Source organism: Lepidochelys kempii, chromosome 6 (genome assembly GCF_965140285.1).
Source record: "Lepidochelys kempii isolate rLepKem1 chromosome 6, rLepKem1.hap1, whole genome shotgun sequence".
Lineage (NCBI taxonomy): Eukaryota > Metazoa > Chordata > Testudines > Cheloniidae > Lepidochelys > Lepidochelys kempii.
In genome coordinates this window covers 101,669,669-101,694,102 of record NC_136385.1, presented here as the reverse complement: position 1 = coordinate 101,694,102, position 24,434 = coordinate 101,669,669, and the positions used below count along the sequence as shown (strand labels likewise).

General features: G+C 41.2%; 1 protein-coding gene across 3 annotated transcripts in view; it reads left to right on the top strand.

The window, feature by feature from the left end:
• The window catches only part of EFCAB11 (EF-hand calcium binding domain 11), a 125,723-nt gene that overhangs the window by 15,275 nt on the left and 86,014 nt on the right, over positions 1-24,434 (top strand). For 2 of the 3 annotated variants that reach the window (XM_078853370.1, XM_073349405.2), the window contains 3 exons: positions 6,736-6,781; positions 10,310-10,411; positions 12,888-12,978. In XM_078853370.1, coding sequence (XP_078709496.1) covers positions 6,736-6,781; positions 10,310-10,411; positions 12,888-12,978 — 239 coding nt within the window. Of the gene's footprint in view, positions 1-6,735; positions 6,782-10,309; positions 10,412-12,887; positions 12,979-15,079; positions 16,593-24,434 lie in introns of those variants that run through there. The other variant, XM_073349407.2, reaches the window with a different exon arrangement.

Below are 24,434 nucleotides of genomic sequence, written 5' to 3'. Positions count from 1 at the left end.
CTAATCAATCCAGTTCATGAAATTAACAGAAGTGTAGTCTGATTCTTAGAAGTCAGGTGTCAGCTGTATGTGTGTATTTAAAAACAAAAGGCCAAAGCTATTAATCATGTTGGGAACATTATCACTATCCACATTAATTTTGCGAAATCCTACTCTGAGGATGCATGGGTGTACAAGGTGGGTGGGAAAAGAGGGTGTAGTGAGCCCTGCTTAGTTTAAAGTGTGATATGAGATCCAAATGATTGTGCATTAATATACACACAGTCTATTTGCTTATGAGGTTCTTTGAGAAGAAATTACTGTATGTTACAATAAGTAAACACATGTTCTCACAAACTGAGTCACTTACAGCTCCAAGAAGTGCAAAATGTACTTCTTCAACCCTGCCTTTTCTGACATATAAACACAGCAGCGCAGACAGGGGGTTTTTTATTTGTTTTTGTTTTTTTAAGCCTACCAAAACACTACACAACATACAGTTTTTTACCTCAGGAGAGGATGAGAGAGAGAATAAAATACATGTGCAAAATGTTAGTCTTGTCACTTCTTACAGTATTGGAATGCGGTCATATACTTTGCGGATGGGAATGGAACCTGAACAGACTAGATAGAGCATGTATAAAAGATTATACAATCATGGTCTTGTATGTAATCACTGAAATAAATGTATCTGTGTCCATCGCCATGTTACTATCCAGACACATGTTTACACATGTAGCTGGTTAATCTTACGTAGTGTCCACTTAGTGCACAGTACATTATTTCCTTATTATGTTAATTTCTCAACCAGCTTCTCCCCTCCCCTTCTCCCAGTTTATCAAAGCAATCACTCTTCATGGAGGCCTAAATATGCTGCAAGCTAACTTCAAACCACTTGTCATTCATTTAAGTGCTAAAAAAAAAATCCTGAAAAGTTTAGTGTTGTTTTTTCCCCTTATGATCCAATTACTCTGGGGCTTTGCTGAGAAATGCTTAATTTTTGCACACAATTGAAGACCAAACCTTTTCCAGAGATGTACTCATAATACATATTAACTAACAATCTCAGTTTTTTAACTTCTGATAATATCTCTAGTTACAGTTTTTTAAATATTAATAATATCCGTTTTTAAACCACAAGGTGTCACCAGTAAACTCTTTAGTGGATGATGTACAAAGTAAGGATTGAATTATATAGTATTGTTGCATTATCCTGCCAGGAGATCACTCTTCACAGCTCCTTGCTTTCCTTCACAATGATTTTATCTAGTCTGACAACTTATAGTTTATCAGTGGACATTTGGTATTATATATTTTTATAAAATAATTTTTAAAGATTCTAAACTTATTGCTATTAATATATGCAGTGTAGTCGTAGTCCTGTTGATCCCAGGATATTAGAGAGGTAAGGTGTGTGAGGTAATATCTTTTATTGGGCCAACAATTGTTGGTGAAAGACACTAGCTTTCGAGCCTTAGCTTCGACACTTAACTCTGTGTGGCCCAAAAAACTTCTTTCTCTGAGCAACCGAAGTTGGTCCAATAACAGATATTACCTCACCCACCTTGTCTCTCTACTACTAAAATGACATTTCTAGCAAGATGACCCACCTGAGATAAGTGTCCAGTGATGAATTAAAATGGAGAGAAGTAACACCATTTTTTGTACTGATATTTCTGTTACCTGTATTTTGTCAGTGCTTGTATACCAACACAATAAATTTACTATCTAGGTAGAATAACTCGCAATTAAAAATGTTTTTGAATGCAAAGCATTTTCCCATATGTTTTACCAATTTCAGCAATTGGTTTATATTGTGTAATGAATACTAAAGTATCAGAAATGTGATCGTTCAAATTTCTGAAGGAAGTTATTTGTTACTGGGGAGAAAAGAACTTTCTTTCTGGAAATCTGATTAATTGTTACCCTCCAATCATTTGAGCTGATATAAAATGCTCTGGAAGGATGAGTCTGGTTTTTATTTTTGTTTTTTTATAATCACGCTACTCCAGCTAAGCTGTCATTTTAGTGGCAGCTCGGTGTGCTAAAATGCACGTTTGGGCCTAATGCTCCTCAGAGCAGTGAGGTCACTGCAAAAGCACTAGGATCAATCCATAAGGGAAAGAGAACATCTCAGATAGTTCTGGACTAAATTCTCTTGGCTGCTGCAAATAGCATCATAAATGGGTCTCAGAGGGAGCCTCATCCAACACATTCGTTGGTAGGAGGGATGCTGCAATACAGGGCTTTTGAGGATGGAGGTGGGAGAAACTGGGGTATCCCAGTAAGTTATCTCCCCCTACTTTGCATACCACTCACCCTACATTTTTTATTTAAATCATTCATTCTGCAGTTTCAACACTTTTATTTTGAGAACATTTCTTTGAAATACTCTGTAAGATAGACCGTTGTTGAAACAGGAACTTCCTTTTTTTTTTTTTTTTTAGGGAAATAGCCCCCATCCCAAAAAATGTGACTGCTTAATTTTAAATAGGCCCCATCCCAAAAACATATGACTGCTTAATTTTCCACACATGAATAAGTCCATTTGAGTTCAGTTAAGCATATATTTATTTTTGAAAGATTGGGGACTTAGTTAGAAATGGTGTACTCTTTGGCCTTGTCTACACTACACAGTTTTGTCGATAAAAGTCAGCTTTCATTGACAAAATAGTGGAGGTTTACATGCAACAATGCTCCTCCTGCCGATTTAACTCTCCTGCTACACTGACAAAATAAAACCACCTCAACGAGAGGTGTAGAGCTTTTTGCAGCAAAGTCAGATCGACGCAGCATCAGTGTAGACACTGTGTTTGCTTATGTCACCATAAATGGCCTCTAAGAGGTGTCCGACAATGCCCATCCTGACCCCTCTGGTCAGGATACTGTTGGAACTCTGCTGCCCTGCAGTCCGTATACAGGCATCTACCCATCCCCCTTTAAAGGACTGGACTTTTTGAAATTCCACTTCCTGTTTGCTCGGTGTGCAGACCTCACATTGCATCTTCCCAGCTGACCATGGCGGCTCCACACAGCAAACGCTTGGAGTACAGTGGAATTGTTGGATCTGCTGCATTTGTGGGGAGAAGAGGCTGTACAGTCCCGGCTCCACTCCACCCATAGAACTTCGATACCTACAGGAAGATTTCGTGTGGCATGTTGGAGAGGGCCACGAATGGGACACGCATCAGTGCAAGTTAAGATCAAGGAGCTGAGGCAGACATACCAGAAAACATGGGAGGCAGACACTCTGGTACTGCACCAAAGATCTGATGCTTCTATAAGAAACTGGACGCCATCCTTAGCAGTGACCCCACTTCCACCACCAAGAGCCACATGGATGCTTTGTGGACGGGGTGGGGGAGGATGGAGACAGTGGCCAGTGGACTGGAAGTAGAGTTGGAGAATGAGGTGGACAGGTGACAGAGTCATCCAGTAGTGTGGCTAGCCAGGACCTCTTCTCTACTCCAGATGGTTCAAGCCAGTCTCAGCACTTCGGCTTTGGCGTGCGTGATGCAGGAGAGGGGAGCTCTGGTAAGTGGTCATTTTGATTTGATACTGCTCAGTTACATGAGGTAGAGCAGTTCTTGGTTTTGTTATTTGCTAGAAGTGGGTTAAGGGATAGAAATGTACAAGACTAGCAGTATTTGCATCTGCTTCCCATTCACATCTGTAGCTACACAGTGGGGACCCTGCTGAAAAAGTTGTTAATGCACACCAAGATTTCACAGGAATCCTTCGGAGAGATCTCTAGGAAACTTTTCTAGAGGTACTTGCCAATCTTCTGCCGAAGGTTCCCTAGCAGAGTTGCCTTTCTCCCCCAATCAGTAATCACTTCTGCAGGGACCAAAGCAGCATAGAGACCTGGTCTGAAGCCACATGCATGCAGGAGATTCATCCTTGCATCCTTGTTTATCCTCTGGAGTGAGAGATCAGCTTGAATTACCCCCACCTGTGGAAAAAGGTGGCAGAATTTACAATAGTCACTTGCACTGATCCCCTTAAAAAAAACACCTAGACCCTTGGCTCCATCTTGGACCTTCCTCTCTTCCCCCAGGCTGAACTCACCATGTTTAGTACAGTCGCTGAGCTTTGTGCTTGCCAAGGGAGAGTGAGAGAGAGGTGTATTTAACTACTATGATTCAATGTTGTGAGTGCACTCACAATACTGCCTCTGTTTGTTGTTTCTTGTGCTTCTACAAATGTGTTCTGGAGGGGAACTTCCTACATGCCAGTGGAGCACCTCCATCAGACAAGGAGGTGACCCAGGATGCAAAAGGAGGACATGATTAAGGGAGGTGTTCCAATTGTCTGACACCACAGATCATGATCACAGAGCGTGGAGAGAGACAATTAATGAAAAATTTAAAATAGATGGCCTGGAGAGGAAGCAGCACCAAGAGCGTATTTCAGAGAGGCAGGATCGGATGAAAAAACTGATGCAGGACCAAACAGATGCTAAAGTCCCTGATTGTGCTGTAGTCAGAATACGTATGCTCGCCTTCCCCTGCAGCCTAAACAGAACAGTGTGCCATGCCCTCCCCGACTCCTCGCACATATTCTTTGCATCTTCCCGGCCCGTCTCAGTACCACCTTCACTCACCCTTTTGGACAGGTAATGATAGCTGGACTTATACACAGCTATGAGCATCTCCTTTAAGAGAGTGCTTGTCAGAGTCGTCTCCCTTGCAAGAAATCAAATTCTGTGTATTGGTCATTGCTGTTTAATAAAAATGTACTCATAGAAAGAAAATTAAGCTTTATTTTTCTCCTACACACAATGGTTGCTGCTGGCATTCATACACAGTGGCAATTAGCACATTTACAAACTACAAATCATACTCAGGAAGCAATCATCACAAGGGTTATTCCAGGTGGCAAGTAAACAAGCCTGGCTGACTGCATTATGTGAAGGCACATTACTGGGGCTCATTGTCAAAATGCTGCTACAAAGCCTCCCTGATTCAAATAGCCCCCTTTTTGAGCCCCTCTAATAGCCCTGGTATCTGGCTGCTCCAAATCAGCTGCCATCCGATCTGCCTCGATGCTCCACCCCTGGACTTTTCCCCCTTAGCTTCACAAATATTGTGCAGAGTACAGCAGGCTGGGCTATGACCATGGCAATATTTTCCTCATTGAGATCTAACCTGCAATAAAGGTAGCACCAGTGAGCTTTTAATCTGTCAAACGCACATTCATCGGTCATTCTGCACCTGCTCAACCTGTTGTTGAAGCACTCCTTGCTGCTGCCAAGGTTTCTGGTATAAGGCTTCATGAGCCATGGGAGTAAGGGGTAGACTAGGTCTCCCACGATCATTATGGGCATTTCAGTGTCCTCCATTGGAATCTTCTGGTCTGGAAAGAAAGTCTCTGCTTGCAGCTTTCTATACAAGCCAATGTTCCTGAAGGTGTGTGCGTCATGAATCTTTCCTGACCACCCCACATTGTTGTTAGCAAAACAACCCTGGTGATCCACAAGCACCTGCAGTACCACAGAGAAGCAACCCTTTCTATTGATGTACTCCATCGCAAGATGGTCCAGGGCCAAAATTGGGATATGCATGCCATTTGTCACCCTACTGCAGTTAGGGGATCCCATTGCCACAGAACCATCCCCCATTTCACACACATTTCATAGCAACACAGCCCTTCATAGCAGGATGTGATTAATGGCCCTGCACGTTTGTGTAAACGCAACCCCTGTGGTGGACTTCCCAACTCCAAACTGAGTCATGACTGATAGTAACAGTCTGGAGTTGCCAGCTTCCACACAGCAATCGCCACATGCTTTGCCACTGAGAGGGCAGCTCTCATTTTGGTGTCCTTGTGGAAGGGCAGGAGCGAGCTCCGCACACAGTTCCAGGAACATGGCTTTGCGCATCCAAACGTTTTGCAGCTGCTGCTCATCATCCCAAACCTGCATAACGATGTGATTCCACCACTCAGTGATTGTTTTCTGAGACCAATAGCGACAGTCCACCGTGTGCAGCAGCTCCATGAATGCCAAAAGTAATCTGGAATTGTTTCTTTCTGTGGCACCCAGCAGGGCAGGCATCTCAGATTCCTGTTTGGATTCACAGCTCAGAAAGTACTGTATGATCAGTTGCATTGTGTTCATAACTGTTATCACAAGACTGGTGAGCAGTGCAGGATCCATGTTTTTTGGCAGAGATGGTGGGCGCACAGTTTACAGGGGCTGTTGAAAAATGGTGCAAAGGGTAGTCAGAAGCCCATAGAATGATGGGACAGAAAAAACTGCATCATGGGACAGTGAGCCCACACCCATGATGCACTGCAATCCATTCCCACAATTCCTAGTGGCAGAATGTAACAAGTTGTACAGTGGGATAGCTACCCACAGTGCACTGCTCTTTTGATGGTAGAGCACCAATTGTGATGCACTCTGCCGACACAAGGAGCGTTGTGTGAACATGCACAAGCGATTTAATTATAGTGGTTTATGATTGTCGGAGTAACTTGTGTCGACTTAACTCTGTAATGTAGACATAGCCTATAGCTTCTTTTCTGGCCATAGACACACAAATGTTTAATGGGGGGAAGTATTTATATTAAAGCTATAGTACTGAACTAATGCTGCAGACGATTTTACAAGATATGCTGTTTAATAGTTATGTGATCAGAATTGAATTCTGTTAAATACAGTTGATACAAATTGAAATAACTATAATGGATCAAATTCACCACATGGTGAAAGCAGGCTCAACAATATTGCCTGGTATATTTTCTCTGTTCCAGGTGGAGGTGGATTCAGTAATGGCCTCAGTGCAACAAAAAAATTCAGGTAATATGCAAACAGGCTTTCCTTTCTCTCTAGTCTCTTCTCATTCATAAATTCTGTAATCTTAAAGACTTTTAAAAGAATTTTCTACAGATTAATTATAAAGAGATTTACAGAGACTGTTGATGAGTCTGAATTATTTAATTACTAAATTCTCATATGATGAAAATTAGCTTTTGGGCTTATCTTTGGTGCAAGGTTGGCAGTTTTCCAGGAAAAACTTATTTCGGACAGGCACTGGTAAATACCAGTTTAAACTGGGGAAAAGAAAATAATTATTAGAATATACTAATGAAAATTACTGAAAAAATGTTTAACGGTTTGATAATTTTTGGCATATATAATATTTATATAATATTGAAAACTGAAATATGAGTCGTGGTATATACATTCCTTGAGAAAATACCAAACCAAAATGTATAGAGACACTCCGTTGTTCAGTATTATGTTACATATATTAGTATTACCCTTACTGCAGTTGTACTTTTTATTTGTACAACCCTAAATTAATTTCTGAATCTACTGCCTTGTGTGACCACAATTTGAATATGTAACTAAAGCTAAGTGTAATACGTGTGCATTAATGAAACAGTTTTTAAAATAGAAAATGCCTAGAACTGGGACTAACTACTAATAATGGTAAAAACCCATTATTTTACCTGGTAAAACCACCTTAGGTAAATACCATCCCTGCTTTGATGCAGATGTATTGCCTCAAAATTGATTTTTTTAATAGCAAGGCTTTACAGGCTAATTGAAATGGTCTCTTAAATTGTAAGTGGAAAGAGGTGGTTTTTAACAAATAAATGTGCTTCTGCAGTACATGCATCCCAGATACAGCAGCATTGTGCTAGAGTATGAGAATCTGAAAATGAAATTGACAGAAGCTGACTATAAAGAAAAGTAAATCTGGCTAGTCTGTTTTCATAATCTAAACTGAGAGAAACTCAAGAAGTAAGCAAAGCATATATTGGTAAGTGATGAAAATTGTCTGACAATGTCCCTCTATCACCGTTCCATTATTTGTCTGTTGGATTGATAAAGAACAGTGAGTCTTATCTGCAAAACTAAGTCCAGACACAAGTACAAAGTTAACTGTTTACTTGGATTTTTAGATTATGGATTTTTAAGTGTCAAGTTGACAGACGAGACGATACTTTATTTTTACCTAGAAATATGTTTTTTTATGTATGGAGGTAGCTTTGTACTCTGTAGTTATATTATATAAAAAGCCAGTGCTAAGAGATCAATGAATGGGCAGCACGGTACTGTACAGGTCGTTTTTTAAAACGAAAATTGTATACTATAATTTTCCAGTCTTATGTGCCACTTTGAAAGAGAAAATAAATAAATAAATGGATTTCAGCCTATGTTGCTTTTCTAAGGTTTTACTTCCATAGTTATCCAATTGAAAGGGATGCTGCTCAGGCAGGCAAGTTCAGTGTGTTTAGGCATCCCTTGTTGTTAAAGAAATTGTGCATATACAGAACCTAGTAGTTGAAACCAGGATGTGTCTATAATTCTAGACACTGAGAATGTAATCATTTTTAATGTGATGTTTTCAAGAAGCAGCAATGAAAAAAATGTTGGGAACCTGAGAGCTTGTAGTTTAAGGTTTGAATTGAGACAGTAGGTGGAGCTGAAGAAGCTATTCTTCTGAACCATATTAGAAATAAATGGATATGGAAAAACTGTAAGAAAAATAAACCACAGAGGTCTTGTTATATTTGTTTAAAAAAAGCTAGCTAATACAGTGATGGAAAAATCCCATGCACCGCTACAGACTAGGGACCGAATGGCTAGGCAGCAGTTCTGCAGAAAAGGACCTAAGGGTTGCAGTGGACAAGAAACTGTGTGTCCTTGTTGCCAAGAAGGCCAATGGCATTTTGGGATGTATAAGTAGGGGCACAGCGAGCAGATCGAGAGACGTAATCGTTCCCCTCTATTTGACATTGGTGAGGCCTCATCTGGAGTACTGTGTCCAGTTTTGGGCCCCACACTACAAGAAGGATGTGGAAAAATTGGACAGAGTCCAGCGGAGGGCAACAAAAATGATTAGGGGACTGGAACAAATGACTTACGAGAAGAGGCTGAGGGAACTGGGATTGTTTAGTATACGGAAGAGAAGGATGAGGGGGGATTTGATAGCTGCTTTCAACTACCTGAAAGGGGGTTCCAAGGAGGATGGCTCTAGACTGTTCTCAGTGGTAGCAGATGACAGAACAAGGAGTAATGGTCTTAAGTTGCAGTGGGGGAGGTTTAGGTTGGATATTAGGAAACACTTTTTCACTCAGAGGGTGGTGAAACACTGGACTGCGTTACCTAGGGAGGCGGTGGAATCTCCTTTCTTAGAAGATTTTAAGGTCAGGCTTGACAAAGCCCTAGCTGGGATGATTTAGTTGGGGATTGGTCCTGCTTTGAGCAGGGGGTTGGACTAGATGACCTCCTGAGGTCCCTTCCAACCCTGATATTCTCTGATTCTATGATTGTCCTTTATAAATCATTTCAATTGTATAAAATAGGTCTAGATCTGTATGTTTCACAGGTATAAGGCAAAAGATTAGACTACATGAGAATTCTGAGTTGAAATTACATTTATTTATATCTTGACTTGTTCTATTTTTAAAAACTAGGGCATACATTTTTTCCTAATATTTCCTTTTTTGTACAAGTACTTTGCTTTCAGAAATACCAGACAGTTAATTAGGGTTGGATTTAACAAACTATATTTGCATTCCAACCTCTTTTATTTAACTCTCCCTAAAAATCAGATAAATGTACTTAGAAACAAATTTACCCAATCTGTAAGTGTAATAACCAATCCAGTGTTATTATGCAGTTTTATTAGGAGACTCCAAGGAAACCAAACCTGAGGCTACAGAGCATTTCATAGGGCATAGATAGTGCTGGGAATGGTGCCAGCTATATTGTTTGTGCAATACACTCTATGCCTTTATTTGTGGAATGCAAGTGCTATTGACTTTGGAGAGACCACTTCTTTGTCCTGTTCTCCCAGTCTAAGGAAAGATGTCACTGTAGCCAGCAAGCAAGAAAGGGAAGAAATATATTAAGGAATAGAGAAAGAAGAGCCTGGTAAATGGAAATTTAATTTGAGAAAAAAGAAAAGGAGTACTTGTGGCACCTTAGAGACTAACCAATTTATTTGAGCATGAGCTTTTGTGAGCTACAGCTCACTTCATCGGATGCTGTAGCTCACGAAAGCTCATGCTCAAATAAATTGGTTAGTCTCTAAGGTGCCACAAGTACTCCTTTTCTTTTTGCGAATACAGACTAACACAGCTGTTACTCTGAAACCTGTTAATTTGAGAAGAAGTTGAATTTTGCAGATGTCTAGTAGAATACTTTCATGTAACCTAACAATATAAAAGATAATTGTTTCAATTCTGGTTCTTATAATTAATAATAAAGCAGTTATAATTATATTGCATGAGTCATTCATAGTTGCAGTGGGCAAATAAAGAAGAGTGGGGGTTTTTTGAGGAGGTATATTCACATTTTCCATTTTTCTAGGTGTATTACTTGAAGAATTTTTAAAACTTATGAATACAAAGAAGGCTGCACAACTACACCATAGTGAAATAAGGCAGATATTCACAGCTTTTGACATGCAATGTAAGTCTTTCTTCCCTGCAGAGTTTTTAAAGAGAGACTTCCATACTGAAGCAAATATGCAAAATAGAGCATTAATACAAAGCAAAATGTATTTGGGCAGTATCCTAGATGGGAGCTTCCCAGCCCTATCTTTCGATGATTCTGTGTTTCCAAGTAAAGTAACTAATGTAATGGCATTGCAGGTAGATGATTAACAGAAGCAGGGACAGCAGGCAGTTGAGGCCAGCAGTAGAGTCCCAGGTTGTCTGTTCCACCGCATGTTTCTCCAGTTTTTGAAGAAAACCATCTCTAGTTATTCACTTACCCCACTTACTGTTATCACTATCATATCTCCATCCTGATTATTGGAACTCCCTCAGGACCCCCTTCTAATGTTTCCCTGCTCACTCATGCATACCACTTATGTTGCAGATTCCTCTCCCAGGAGATGGGAAGGGGAAGAGAAAAAGCAGCAAGGATCTTCTTCTATGGCTTATTTTGGGACCCAGGTTTGGTGTTTCTTTTCCTTTTCTGGTAGGCTGTGGGGATGGAATGTGATTCTTATCTTCCTCTCCCCCCTCCCCTAACCAAAGAGGAGAGAAACTTGAGAATAGGCTAGTGAACCAAAGACATGTAGCATTTATACTATCCTTTTCACGTGTTTTTTGGTTGTTTTTTTTTTCTCTCTCTGGCCTGAAACGGGGGCTTGGCCCATGGGGAATAGAGGGACGGTCAGGTGCTGAAATGAGTCACAAGAAAATGAGAACAGACACAGAGATAGATTTGAAATGGCAGGCTGCAACTTTATTAAAATTTAACATTGGATAGGCGCACTATCTGTCCCATCTTCCCCTACCAGGTATTTTAGATAGGTCCAGCGTAGGGTTTACAGAACATCTATCATATGGCTCGTAACTCAGCATAGACTCTCCAGTGCCTACCCCAAAGGATTCAGCTTGCTCTGCTGAGTCTTCTCACCTTTCCACCAGCAAAGGGGACAGAAGGGACAGACAGAGGGACTGCAGGCTGCAAGGACTTCAGGTCACCCCTTTTCCATAGACCCGGGGTCCACTAGCAAAATCCCATGTTTCTTATTTTCTGGTCACTAGCCCTTTGGTCGTTTATCAATCCTGGACACTGGCTGCAAGTTGCACCAAATTAACGTAAAGCAACTTAAAAATACAATTTCTATACTAAAGAACTACAAGGAGGGAGCGTGGGTTAAACTAAACATGAGACAAGAGGCCTGATAAACCTTGGGCCAGGATTTAAATAAATGATGTTGGGAACCAAGGACCAATTAGTTCACATCTCTCTAGCTAGCCAATGAGCAGTGGAAAGAGGGGCCTACCCCTTTATATTCTCCCCCTTTTATCCAAAGCTGTCAGGCATCTTGTGTATCCAATCCAGTTTCCCATCTGTTAAATTGATGGGTGGCTACTAGCGATTCAGGACAAGAATACTGCTTCAAAAAGCTTTTCAAAGAGGCTTACACACCTCAGCAGTTACCCCATTCTTCTTTGTTTTGTCCATTATTCTCTCTCTATCTCTCCATAGGTACCCAGCGACAACCCTGTTTGAATTATTGCTTTCTCTTTCAGTTGGATCCTGCAATGAAGTCATAGGCGTGGTCTGCACCTAAAAGTTAGGTTGACATAGCTATGGAAGTAAGGAGTGTGAAAAAACACACCTTTGAGCACCATAACTATGGTGACCTAGTCCCCAATGTAGATGCAGGTATGTTTGCAGAAGAATGCTTCTGCCATCTTAGGCACTGTCATTCAGAGAAGTGGTGTTCCTATGTCTTCCGGCAGTATAGACTGTGTTTACGCTACAGGGTTGTGCCGGCATAGCTACAGCAACCTAGCTCGGTAGTATAGACCTTTCCATAATCATTGGTGAATGGTCTCTTTCGTGGATTTTGTTTTGATGTTGTATATTCAGTATCATGACTTCATTGCAGAATTAATCAAGAAGAGAAAACGTACTGTGAGAGAAACCTTATTTAAATACAACTCCACATGTGGAATTTTGATAATTAGCAAATATGGGAAGAAAAATTGGGAAACACATGTAAAAAGTAATTTAGTATATTTTAAAGTGTCCATTTGAAAGTTTTCCCAGTATAAAAGTTTATTTTCAAAATGACAGTTTTTAAAATGAATTCTTAAATATGAAACGGTACAGTACAGATGCTGCAGGGGTATTTCCTTTGAATGGAGTTTTTGGTAGCATACACCAAAATGACAGTACAAAATCACTTTTGAATCACTCATCTTTTGACACCCCCACTACCCTATCCTATGTGGATCCTAGCCATTTCCTAAAATACTTTGGTTGAAATTATAATAACTTCAAAGAGTGTACTTAGTTTCTGAAAATCTACAGGACAGGCTTATGAATATTAATGTATTAAAAATTTGATGTTGGTTCTTGAACAAGCATAACTCTTCATAGTTGGGTTTTTTTATCTTATTTTCCCACTTCTTTAAACAAGATAAAGGATTTTTGACTTTGGAAGATTTCAAACGAGCCTTCAATTCTGTTGCTCCAAAGTTACCTGAAAGGATCATAGTTGAAGCTTTCAGGTAAGACAAACATAAAAGTCTTGTTTGATTCTTGTTCTTAGATAACAGTCTTTAATTTTCTCTTAATTCAAATATATAAAACATTTGGAAACCGTAGGTTATGTTCCAGAGCAAAAGATACAAGCTTCAGCACATTATTATTTCAACATCCTTTTATATTACTCCTGTGGGGATTCTGCACCGATGCGGGGGCTCAGAATTCGTATGGCCCGCATTTCTCTGTGTCCCCCGCATAGAAAAATGCAAAAAAAAATCTGCCGGGGGACACACGCCTCTTGCCCAGCAGCCCAGGCAGCACATTTTTTCCAGTGTGCCTGGAGCAGCCTCAGAGACGGGGAAGGGGGGCTGGATGTGCATGCCAGCCTGCCTGCATGATCACCGTCAGGGGCGAGCGGGGCTGAGCATATGTGCGTGCCAACAGGTGTGTGTGTGTGTGAGAGAGAGAGAGAGTGTCTCTCCCTCCCCCTGGCTACTGCAGCTCACTGGTGTGTAAGGGTCGGGCGTTTTATGTATGAGGCAGGTTAGAGGTACAAATGTAGCAGGCCTGCCTGAGTTAATTGATTCATTCTCTGAGGTACTAGCAGCCTGACTAGGTAGTTAGTAACATTGTTAAACTTGCTGTTGATGGTTAATTGATCTCATTCTCTGAGGCAGAAATGTAGCACCTGACTTACCAGCAGGATAGTGAGTTTGTGTGTGTGGTTTTTGGGAGGGGGGTGAGGGGGTGAGAGAACCTGGATTTGTGCAGGAAATGGCCCAACTTGATTATCATGCACATTGTGTAGAGAGTTGTCACTTTGGATGGGCTATCACCAGCAGGAGAGTGAATTTGTGTGGGGGGGTGGAGGGTGAGAAAACCTGGATTTGTGCTGGAAATGGCCCAACTTGATGATCACTTTAGATAAGCTATTACCAGCAGGACAGTGGGGTGGGAGGAGGTATTGTTTCATATTCTCTGTGTGTATATAAAGTCTGCTGCAGTTTCCACGGTATGCATCCGATGAGTGAGCTGTAGCTCACGAAAGCTCATGCTCAAATAAATTGGTTAGTCTCTAAGGTGCCACAAGTACTCCTTTTCTTTTTGTGAATACAGACTAACAGGGCTGTTACTCTGAAACCTGACTTTTAATGTTAACGTTTCTATTGTTAGTCAACTGTTCCCATTCTCAGTCAATTCCCCTAGGAGCATAAAACCTGTGAAAGTTTTAAGGCCCCCCAAGTTGCCAGAGTGATGTAAAGGAGACTTCTTATAAATGACAGTAAGGGAATCCTCAGCTAGGAAGATCTATGTGCTTACTCACTTTTTTCCTGTGCCAAAGTGTCACAATGTGGTTAGATTACAGGTAAGGACTTATTTTACTTACTCGTTTTTAAAAAAAAAAAAGAAGACGACTTTGAGGGCAAAATAAAACATTTACCAAGCAGTCAATAAAATGTCAGGACAATCAGAACCAAGCACTTCCCAAAGTACCCAGCCAGGTCCAGATGAAGTTACCAAAGTGCAAAGGGATATTCGTTCTTTTGCATGACGTGAATGGCCATCACATCATGCATCAAAAACAGCTACACCAGCTTCTCAAGCTCGAGAATTCCCTACAAAACTGCATGCGGATGGGAACAAATTATTTTGCACATTGTGCAATGTTGTTCTCAATCATGACCGACGGTCTGTAATTGTGGGTCATTTTGCATCAAAAAACCACTAACTGAAGGAAGATGCGGCTCAAGAGGAAGGCAGAAAATAAATGTCAGAAGACCATTACAGGTTCACTGAAAAACAAAACACCAGCAGAAAAAGAATGTGTGGAGGTGAGTGGAAATATAAGAAAATGTTATAATACAGAAAAATAAGATAAGTAGCATAGAACAGTCATAGCGATGGGGTCTTTTCACTTGCTCTGAGATCTTGAATAGACATTTCTGTTTTTAAACTACTTTTTTTTGTAAGTGGTGACTACATGATTATTTACTATATATAAATCTAAACTGAAGTCTAATACATTTATTTATATATTTATTTCTGAATTTCTAATCTAAGATGTTACATGGATGGTAAATATTTGTGCTCCCTGAAGATTTATCTAACTACTTCTACTTTCAGATTTGTACAGCATGGGTGAAGACGCTAGCAGGTGCCAACATCCCCTTGTCAAAGACTGACCACCCACTTGTGAGGGAATTTCTTGACAGGAGGGTCCGGAATGGTGGTGTGATTTCTGCTAGGACACAACTGACTGACACATTCTTACCTGAAGTGTACCTCAAAGAAAAGGAAAACTTAAAACTGAAGCGTAAAGACAAGAAAATCGCTGTTAGCTTTGTTGAATGTTGTGATGAGGCAAGATCAGTTCTGAATGTACTCTTTGCACCATTACAACCTGATTTCAGTAGGCAAGTTAACTCTTTTTTTGGTGGATACAGTGTTTTTAGATGCTGTTAATCACTCAACTGTTTCACAGGCTGTAGTCAAAGCAGTAAATGAGTACCAGATTGATTATGAAAATGTAGTAATTGATACTGACAATGCTAATTACATGAAAAAGGCATTTGATTCTGTGTTTTCTACACAGTTTCCAAATTCTGTGCATATAACCTGTTTGGCACATATTGTTAATTTAATTGATGAATCATTTAGAAAGCCTTTTCAGATGGTTGATACATTTGTAAGGGGCTTCAAAAACAAGTTCTATAACTCTGTAGTAGGAAAGTGAGGTACCTCCATTTCATGAACCGGAAACTACAAGAGGAGTCTCCAGATGTCAAAGCATCCATGCCTCCTAGGAGGGCCGTCCCCAGACGTACGCAGCAGGCACGGTTGCGTAGGGCACCAGAAAATTTGGGGCATCATTCCCTTCGCTGGTCGTGGCTGGAATCCTCTCTTCTCTGGCCCCTCCCTGGTGCTGGGCCGGCGGACTTCTCCCCAACCCTGCCCCCTCCCTTCTCAGCTGGCCAGCTAAGAGCTCCAGCCCGGGGGGACCAGAGCAGCACAGTCCACCGCTGTCCAGAGTGGAGTCCCTCCCTAGACCCTGTTTGCCTGCGCTGCTCGGTTTCTGGCAGGATCCGGGCCCGGGCCAGGACAGGAGGAGCAAAACTTCCACGTGAGGTTTGGGTGTGGGGGAGAGGAGGAGTGAAGGGTGGGTCTTAAAGTGACAGTGCGCTCACTGTCTCTCACACTTCCCTAACACACACACAGAGTCTGTCTCACACACACAGTCTGGCTGTCACACCCACATACACTTTGCCTCTCATGAGTCACAGTCCCCCAATACTGATTGTCTCACACACACACACACACAGAGTCTCACACTCCCCAGCACACTCTGTCATACAGTCCCCCAACACACACACACTGTGTCTCTGTCTCTCTCACATGCACTAGCTCTCTCTCTCACACACACATAGACACACACACTGTCACACGTGCACACACACACACGCGCTCGCGTAACATTATTGTTGTTCTTACTGCTTGGTACTTCCTGTCAAAATGCTTGTGGTGAGGGGCTGCAGCAGGTCCGTGGGCTCTGGCAAGATGCAGCCCCCATGTGACAGCGCGAAGCCTGCCTTGAGCCACTGACACAGCATCTGCTGCATACGAAGCACTGTGTGTGTCAGCAATGGGGGGGGGACTCCGGGGGTCCACATGCGGGGGTGGTGGCTGTGCCACCTCGACACACTGGGGTCAGCAGTGCCGGCTGGGGGCCGCCTTCAGTGGAGCATAGTTTAATAATACTGCGTAGGGCCCCATAAATCCTAAGGACGGCCCTGCCTCCTAGCCCAGGTGGAATACACTGGAACAGCTGGTTCCCTGCCGTCCAGTATCACTCTAAGAACTTTCAGTTCTACAAAGAATTCTTTAATGAATTGCAACAGCAGCTCCCCAGTTTCTGTGCAAACTGTTCAGAAAATGAAGAATGACCCAACTAATTATGCATTGTTGAACATACAGATCACTTTTCTAGCACAGAAATGTGAACAAATTTTCAGTTTAAATCTGACATTTGAGAGCAGGAAGCCTTGCACAATTAAAGCATCTGACCTTCTGGAAGAACTGCAGATATATTTCAGTTCACATCTAGAGCTCCCCTCAGAAAACACCTTAGAGTTCTTCAAATTTAGGAAGGCAGAAAACTTATCTCCTGTTAAAAGATTTGCCTGTCTAAATCTTTTTAAAGAGGCATTCCATGAAGCATCTAAAAAGCTTGACAAATATTTGTTATTTGGACAACCAGGTCTAAATTTTCTCAAAGCTTGTGGGTTATTCAATCCTCATCGTGTTTATATCCTGCCAGAACACTGTGAATGCTTTCAAGCAATACCTAGTTTTTCTGAGGTACCTGAACAGGAGCTAAAATTGTACAGGGAAAAGATAGTGCCTGAAGCTATTCAGTCAACCTATTTTTGTAGACCTCCAAGTGTTTTGGCTTTCAATGACTGAGAGAATTCCAAATATTGCCAAGCTGGCCTTGAATTGCATAAATACTGTTTCAAATTCTGCAGTTGCAGAGAGAAGTTTTTCACTGTACAATTTGATCTTTTCTAGCAGAAGGAAATCACTAAGTGAGGAAAAACTTGAAGGCTCTTTGTTCTCTGTACTATAATTTAAATGAAAATACTGGATTGCACTGAAATGCAGGACAATGATTAGCAAAACTATAGGACTTTCATATGTGAAAATCTGAGCAATTTAAAATGACATCCTGCTTTTTGTTGTTGTTACTGTTTGGTGTTCTGTAATGTAATTTAAATGAAAATCCAGAATTATAACTGAAATGCAGGCTATTGGTTACCAAATGTTTGTAACTTAACTTTCACGTGTTTAGGGAATGCTGAATAGTTATTGTGACTTTTTTCTGTATTGTAATTTAAATAAATTACCAAAACAATTGAAACTGGTGTAATTATATTGCATTATTTTGACAAAATATGCAGAATGTTGAAATTTTTGGCACAGAATTTTGAAATTTTTGATGCAGAATTCCCCCAGGAATCGTGTGTGTGTGTGTATATATGTGTGTGTGTGTGTATATATATATATATATAACATACCATTCAAGAAAAAGGGATTTGTCTGGTATTTTAAATGGACACTATAGGCACTGATTAAATATTACCAAACATGAAAAACTAATACATTGAATCCTACAATGTCTCTTCAGAAGTCTAAAAATACTCATTTTCACAATTTCATGACTTGTTTGAGAAACTGGAACTTGAGAGCTGTCTCTTGAAGACTGTGGAACTAACATGCTAGTACATTCTACAAGAGACTACAGGTAAAATTTCCTAAAGTGCTATAATAACTTAGAAACAGGCTTTTGATTGCCTTTTGAACATTTTACCCACAGGCTACTAAGTCACTTTGGAAACTTAACCCCTAATCTATAGTGTTGTATTAATTTAGATGGACTATATGAGCCAAAGGTATTAACATAACCCAGTCACTGTCCAACATTAAACAGTGTTAAAACGAGGTCTGGGGTTTGGCATACAGAGACCTCAGCCTGTTTAGTACCATGGCAAACACACCATTTTAAAATTCTTTTAACTTCTTATTAAAGATACACAAAAGAAGGAAAAATGGTTAAAGCATTTGAAATATAAATTATTAAGTAAGGCTTTTATATTAACTTTTTTTCTCCTTTTCCCTTTAGCTGTGGAGAGACTTAGAAGGAACCCCCTCCACTCCTCCCCTTGTTTGATAGTCTTTTGGATGGTGTCAAAGGTGGTAATAACTGTCCTTTGGGGCAAAAGAGAAGTTAGTAGAAATGGATTGGAGCTGCTGCTGTTAAAGTCTGATACCGTTTTATCCGAAGCGGTGTTCGGGATTCGGCTGGAGCTGATAGATCTGTTAATGTCATCTGGGTACCTTTCTCTGGCCTGGTCTGGTAAAGACATATCTCAGGATTAGGATGATGAAGGCCTGGAGTCCCAGGAGATGTGGGGAGGACGGGTGGGAACCATGGTGATGAAGCTTGCTTCAGTAATCTCTGACTGTTTTTCAGCTCCATCTGTTCATTCAGTCTTTTCCTCCCAAAGTCTCTTTCTTTAAAGACCCCCAAAGGGAATGGTGTGTGGAATAGCCCATCCCCTTATTTATTTTGTGCACTAATTAGGCCTAATACACAACACACCAATTTTGGTTCATGAACTTCTGGCCATCATCTGTTTTTAACAAGCATAATTTCAACAGTCCTTTGATTATATCAATGTGGCCTTTTTATTTTAGGCTAATCCAGTTTCTCGGTCTGGTTTTCTGGCACCTATTCCCATCAACACTTGTTGTTACAGGTTATTGTGACATTTTATGATCTCCCACTCACTTTTTACAGTTAAATTTACAATTAGAGTAGATTTGAAGGCTTTATTATCACAACAGCACTCACAAAGAGAAAGTTATTTGATCCACAGTTCAAAAGTTTTGTGGGAATTCTTATATTACAGGAATGTTTCTCCCTCTATCCATTTCAGATGGATGAAGTTCGAGTGATTTATAAAAATGTTCTGGTGGCTTTTTTTTTATTTTTGGCTATCAGTTGCATAATTAGAGTCCCAAAGCTGCATTCCAGTATGCAGGAAGTATGAGTTTTGTCTGAACTAATGTGACATCATATATATGTTTTGTTCCTATAGAAATTCGTAATAGATTCTTATAATACTCACAATATTCATTGTATTGAGTCTTAAAATGAAATTGTACTGTATTTGTTCCAAAGACTCCATGTGGGTATTTGGTCCAAATTAACAGTTTTGGTTTTAAAGTTATTTAAACGTGATCTTGTAATGGTTGTGAGGTTAGTTTTTGAATTTTGTTGTTTGGGGTTTTTTTTTTCTGGAGTAACAGTGTGGTGCATAGTGAGCCACCCAGCAGAGCAGCAGTCAAAGCATCTTCAGGGTCACTAAAAAGGGGGAGGAAGGACATTAAGTGTGGAATAATTTGTATGTTGAGTGACCTTCTTACCTTTGTGCATTAAAGATTTAACACATCACTGTAGGGCTAATCATTTAAAAAAGCTCTTTTCAGGACATTTTTAAGGATATAGCGCATTGCAGGGGAGTGTATAATATTTGTGGCTGATCAAATAGAAGGTAGGCCAAGAAACATCCATTTATAGTAAGTCTTGTATTATACAAGAAGAAGAAAATGCAACAACCCACATTAGTAAAAAGAGGACATAAAAATATTGCTTTTCATGCCTACTAAAGCAGCAGTTATCAACAGGGGGTAAGCAAACCCTTTCAGAGGGCCTGCAGGGCCCCGTGGCTAAAACCTGATATAGCTATAGCTATATCTTGACTTTAGCAAAGCTTTTGATACCGTCTCCCACAGTATTCTTGCCAGCACGTTAAAGTATGGATTGGATGAATGGACTATAAGATGGATAGAAAGCTGGCTAGATTGTGTGGTTCAACGGGTAGTGATCAATGGCTCGATGTCTAGTTGGCAGCCGGTATCAAGTGGAGTGCCCCAGGGCTTGGGCTTGGGGCCGGTTTTGTTCAACATCTCTATCAATGATCTGGATGATGGGATTAATTACACCCTGAGCAAGTTCGCAGATGGACACTAAGCTGGGGGGAGAGGAAGATATGCTCGAGGGTAGGGATAGAGTCCAGAGTGACCTAGACAAATTGGAGGATTGGGCCAAAAGAAATCTGATGAGGTTCAACAAGGACAAGTGCAGAGTCCTGCACTTAGGAAGGAAGAATTCCATGCACTGCTACAGGCTGGAGACAGAGTGTCTAAGCAGCAGTTCTGCAGAAAAGGACCTGGGGATTAGAGTGGACGAGAAGCTGGATATGAATCAGTAGTGTCCCCTCAGTGCCAAGAAGGCCAACAGCATATTAGGCTGTATTAGTAGGAGCATTGCCAGCAGGTTGAGGGAAGTGATTATTCCCCTCTATTCGGCACTGGTGAGGCCACAGTTGGAGTATTGCGCCCAGTTTTGGTCCCCCCACTTCAGAAGGAATGAGGACAAATTGGAGAGTCCAGCTGAGGGCAACAAAAATGATTAGGCGGCTGAAGCACATGACTTACGAGGAGAGGCTGAGGGAACTGGGGTTATTTAGTCTGCAGAAGAGAAGAGTGAAGGGGGATTTGATAGCAGCCTTCAACTACCTGAAGGGGGGTTCCAAAGAGGATGGAGCTAGGCTGTTCTCAGTGGTGGCAGATGACAGAACAAGAAGCAATGGTCTCAAGTTGCAGTGGGGGACGTCTAGGTTGGATATTAGGAAACACTATTTCACTAGGAGGGTGGTGAAGCACTGGAATGGGTTACCTAGGGAGGTGGTGGAATCTCCATCCTTAGAGGTTTTTAAGGCCTGGCTTGACAAAGCCTTGGCTGGGACTATTTAGTTGGTGTTGGTCCTGCTTTGAGCAGGGGATTGGACTAGATGACCTCCTGAGGTCTCTTCCAACCCTAATATTCCATGATTCTAAAACCCAGAGCCCGAGTCCCACCATCTCCTGCGGAGCTGAAGCCGGGAGCTGCAGGGTCAGAACCGGGGGGTTGAAGCCCCCATTCCCAGCACCCCCCATGGGGCAGAAGCCCTAAGCCCATGGGAAGAGTTGAGGGGGCACAGGGGTGTTCTCTTCCCCCCCACCAAAGCTACAGTGCAAGAACAGGGCAGTCCCAGGGCAGCTTCACACACACACATGTTGGCCAGGTTGAAGGCGGAAAGCCAGACCCAGGCAGTGAGGGACAGCTGCTGCTCTCTGGCTGGTACAATGGAGCAGGCAGCCACAGCGTTCCCTCGTCTCCTGCTGCTACTGATGCAGAGGGTTGAATCTGTTCCTCAGCTCCCAGCTTCCTTTGCTCATGCAGCTAGTAAGCGCCGCCTGGGTGGGGGGACCTGGTCCAAGGCTCACAGAGCCCTTGGGGAACAGGGACCCCAGGGAAGCCCTCCCCACACACAGCCCCATCCAACTCCCTCCCTGTAGCCTGAGCTACCCCTGCCTGCACACAGCACCTAGCTACGCCTCTGCATGCACCCTGAGCAACCCCTCTGTCTGCACACAGCCCCTAGCTACGCTCTGGCCTGCACCCTGAGCTACACCCCTGCCCGCACACCACCCTTAGCTACCCCTCTCCCTGCACCCTGAGCTGTTTTCAAACTTTTTGAGCTGAGCCCCCCCCTCCTTTGAGTTATAATTTTTGGTTTTGCCCCCCACATACAACCCAGATAGGCGTGTGGCCTGCTGAGGTGAGATGTGGGGTGGAGATGGATTGGCACTCCCTCCCTGGACCCCACCGTGTGGAGCTGGCTTGAGCCCCACTAGACTCTGACCACCCAAAACAGAAGTCAAACTACACCTATGCCCAAACCCCCTCCCACACTGGGCCCTGGAGTTTTTATAGCATGTTGTGGGGGGCCTCAGAAAGAAAAAGGTTGAGAACCCCTGTAGTAAAGGTTTGAAAAATGTTCTGCTGTTACTTTATATTTCTCCATTGCAGTCACTTTGGGAACAAAGTGACCCTCGTGGATGTGTCATTTTGCTGTATGAGAAGCAGCTAATGTTTGATTTGTCTGTGCTGTAATCGGTTAAAATCCTTCTCTTGTCATATAACAAATATAGTGACTTACGGTACGGTCTGTACTGGTCTGCTGACCAAAGCAAAGTAATGTTAGTCACGATTAAATAAAGCACACTTATTCATATAATTGGTATTCATATTGTTTTACTCTCTACTACTTGAAATATATTTAAACATGGCTTTGTTTTCTAAAATCATTTCTAAAAATGTTGGGCCCAATCCTGCTCCCAATTTTGCCATTGATTTATTGGGAATCAGGATTTGATCTCGTATGACAGAACATAACAGAATGGAAAAGGGGACAATACAATTTTGTGATATAACATTTCTCTAGTGAAGCAAAAAGTATGCTGCACTGGTGTTTCTGCTGTGGTCTAGCATCCAGGTTTTAACAGGTAACAGCTGAAAAAACAGCTTGTAATATATCTTTCACATCACAAAAATATGTCATACCTCTCATACATGCAAAACATATTGATCAGTAGATACCATAATGCAGTATTGCCAAGTTGTGTGCCTTGTGATTCCATATTTACAAATGTGGTATGAGAGCTGGAAAGGAATATGATACAGACTATGCTACTTGTACTGCAGTTTCAAAGATTATTTCTCACATAATAGTGATCACTTAGGACAATGCATCCTTTGATGACCAAGAGCAGGAGCAAGCTTGAAGATAGGCTTGTTGGGACTAGAAAGAAAAGAGCTTACTGAGTACATTTTGGAACTATATAAAGTTGTCATCTAAATGACTTATAATTTTAAATTAACTTTCTTTCTTAATATTGTAAGCCCTGCAGGTTGGTAAAGATTCTGTCTCTATAGCATTTCATGTACTGCTACATCACTTTAATTTTAAGAAGCTAAGCATTGAAAGTTTGAGATTTTTCTTATAAAAATGAAGTAAAAAAATGTGAAAGCAGCTGAGTGCCAGAAGAGACTAGAAAAAAGAAAATAATTTTTTTAAAGAAAGAAAATTCAAGGTCATAGCTTTTAATGCCTGTTTAGCTTCTGCTGCTGCGGTATAGGGCATACTTTTGCTGCCGAAGGTCAAATCTTCCAAAGTATTATTTTTAGTAAAATTTAAAAGAAACATATCAATCACTGAAGCCAAGGCCAGGCAAATCTTAAGGAGAGAAGTACAAAGACAGTTGTTACACAACAGGGGAGAAATCCCGGCCCCTGAAATACATGGTAGTTTTGTCATTGTCGTCAATAGATGTAGGATATCATCTAGATACTCCGATGAAGTGAGCTGTAGCTCACGAAAGTTTATGCTCTAATAAATTTGTTAGTCTCTACGGTGCCACAAGTACTCCTTTTCTTTTTAATGTATACATGCATTCATGCACACACACACAGACGTTTGTGACTTGAGATCCTAAAATAGTGAATTACATGCTAACCTCAAAAATGTTTTGAATGAATCACATTTCAAAACGTTCTTTTTCTCTCTGATCACATGCATTATTTGTCTGTCATTACTATATTGTAATTTACATTAAAACAAACTACCATAATTTCAATATTCAGAGCCAAATGTACAAATCCTTGTGCAACATATGAGCTACTTAAAAAGTGCAAATAAGCATATTAGTAAAACTCAACATTTGCATGCTGAGATCAGAAGAGTACAGGTTTTACACACGCAATTGCCTGACTCTGTGTGTGCAAAAATGCTAATATAAAGATGAACATACATTTTGTTTTACTCTTTCCCAGCAAAATGAGCTTTAAAATGAGTTGCCTAGATTTTCCATTTATGCATTTTTATTACTATTAAAATACAATTTACATTTTTAGTATGATATAGCAAGATAAGAAGGATTACAATGCATAGTGTACTTCTCTAACTCACCAAAAATGAACAGTTAATACCTGTGCTTCACTTTGATATTGGATATGAAGTGTATTTATAAACAT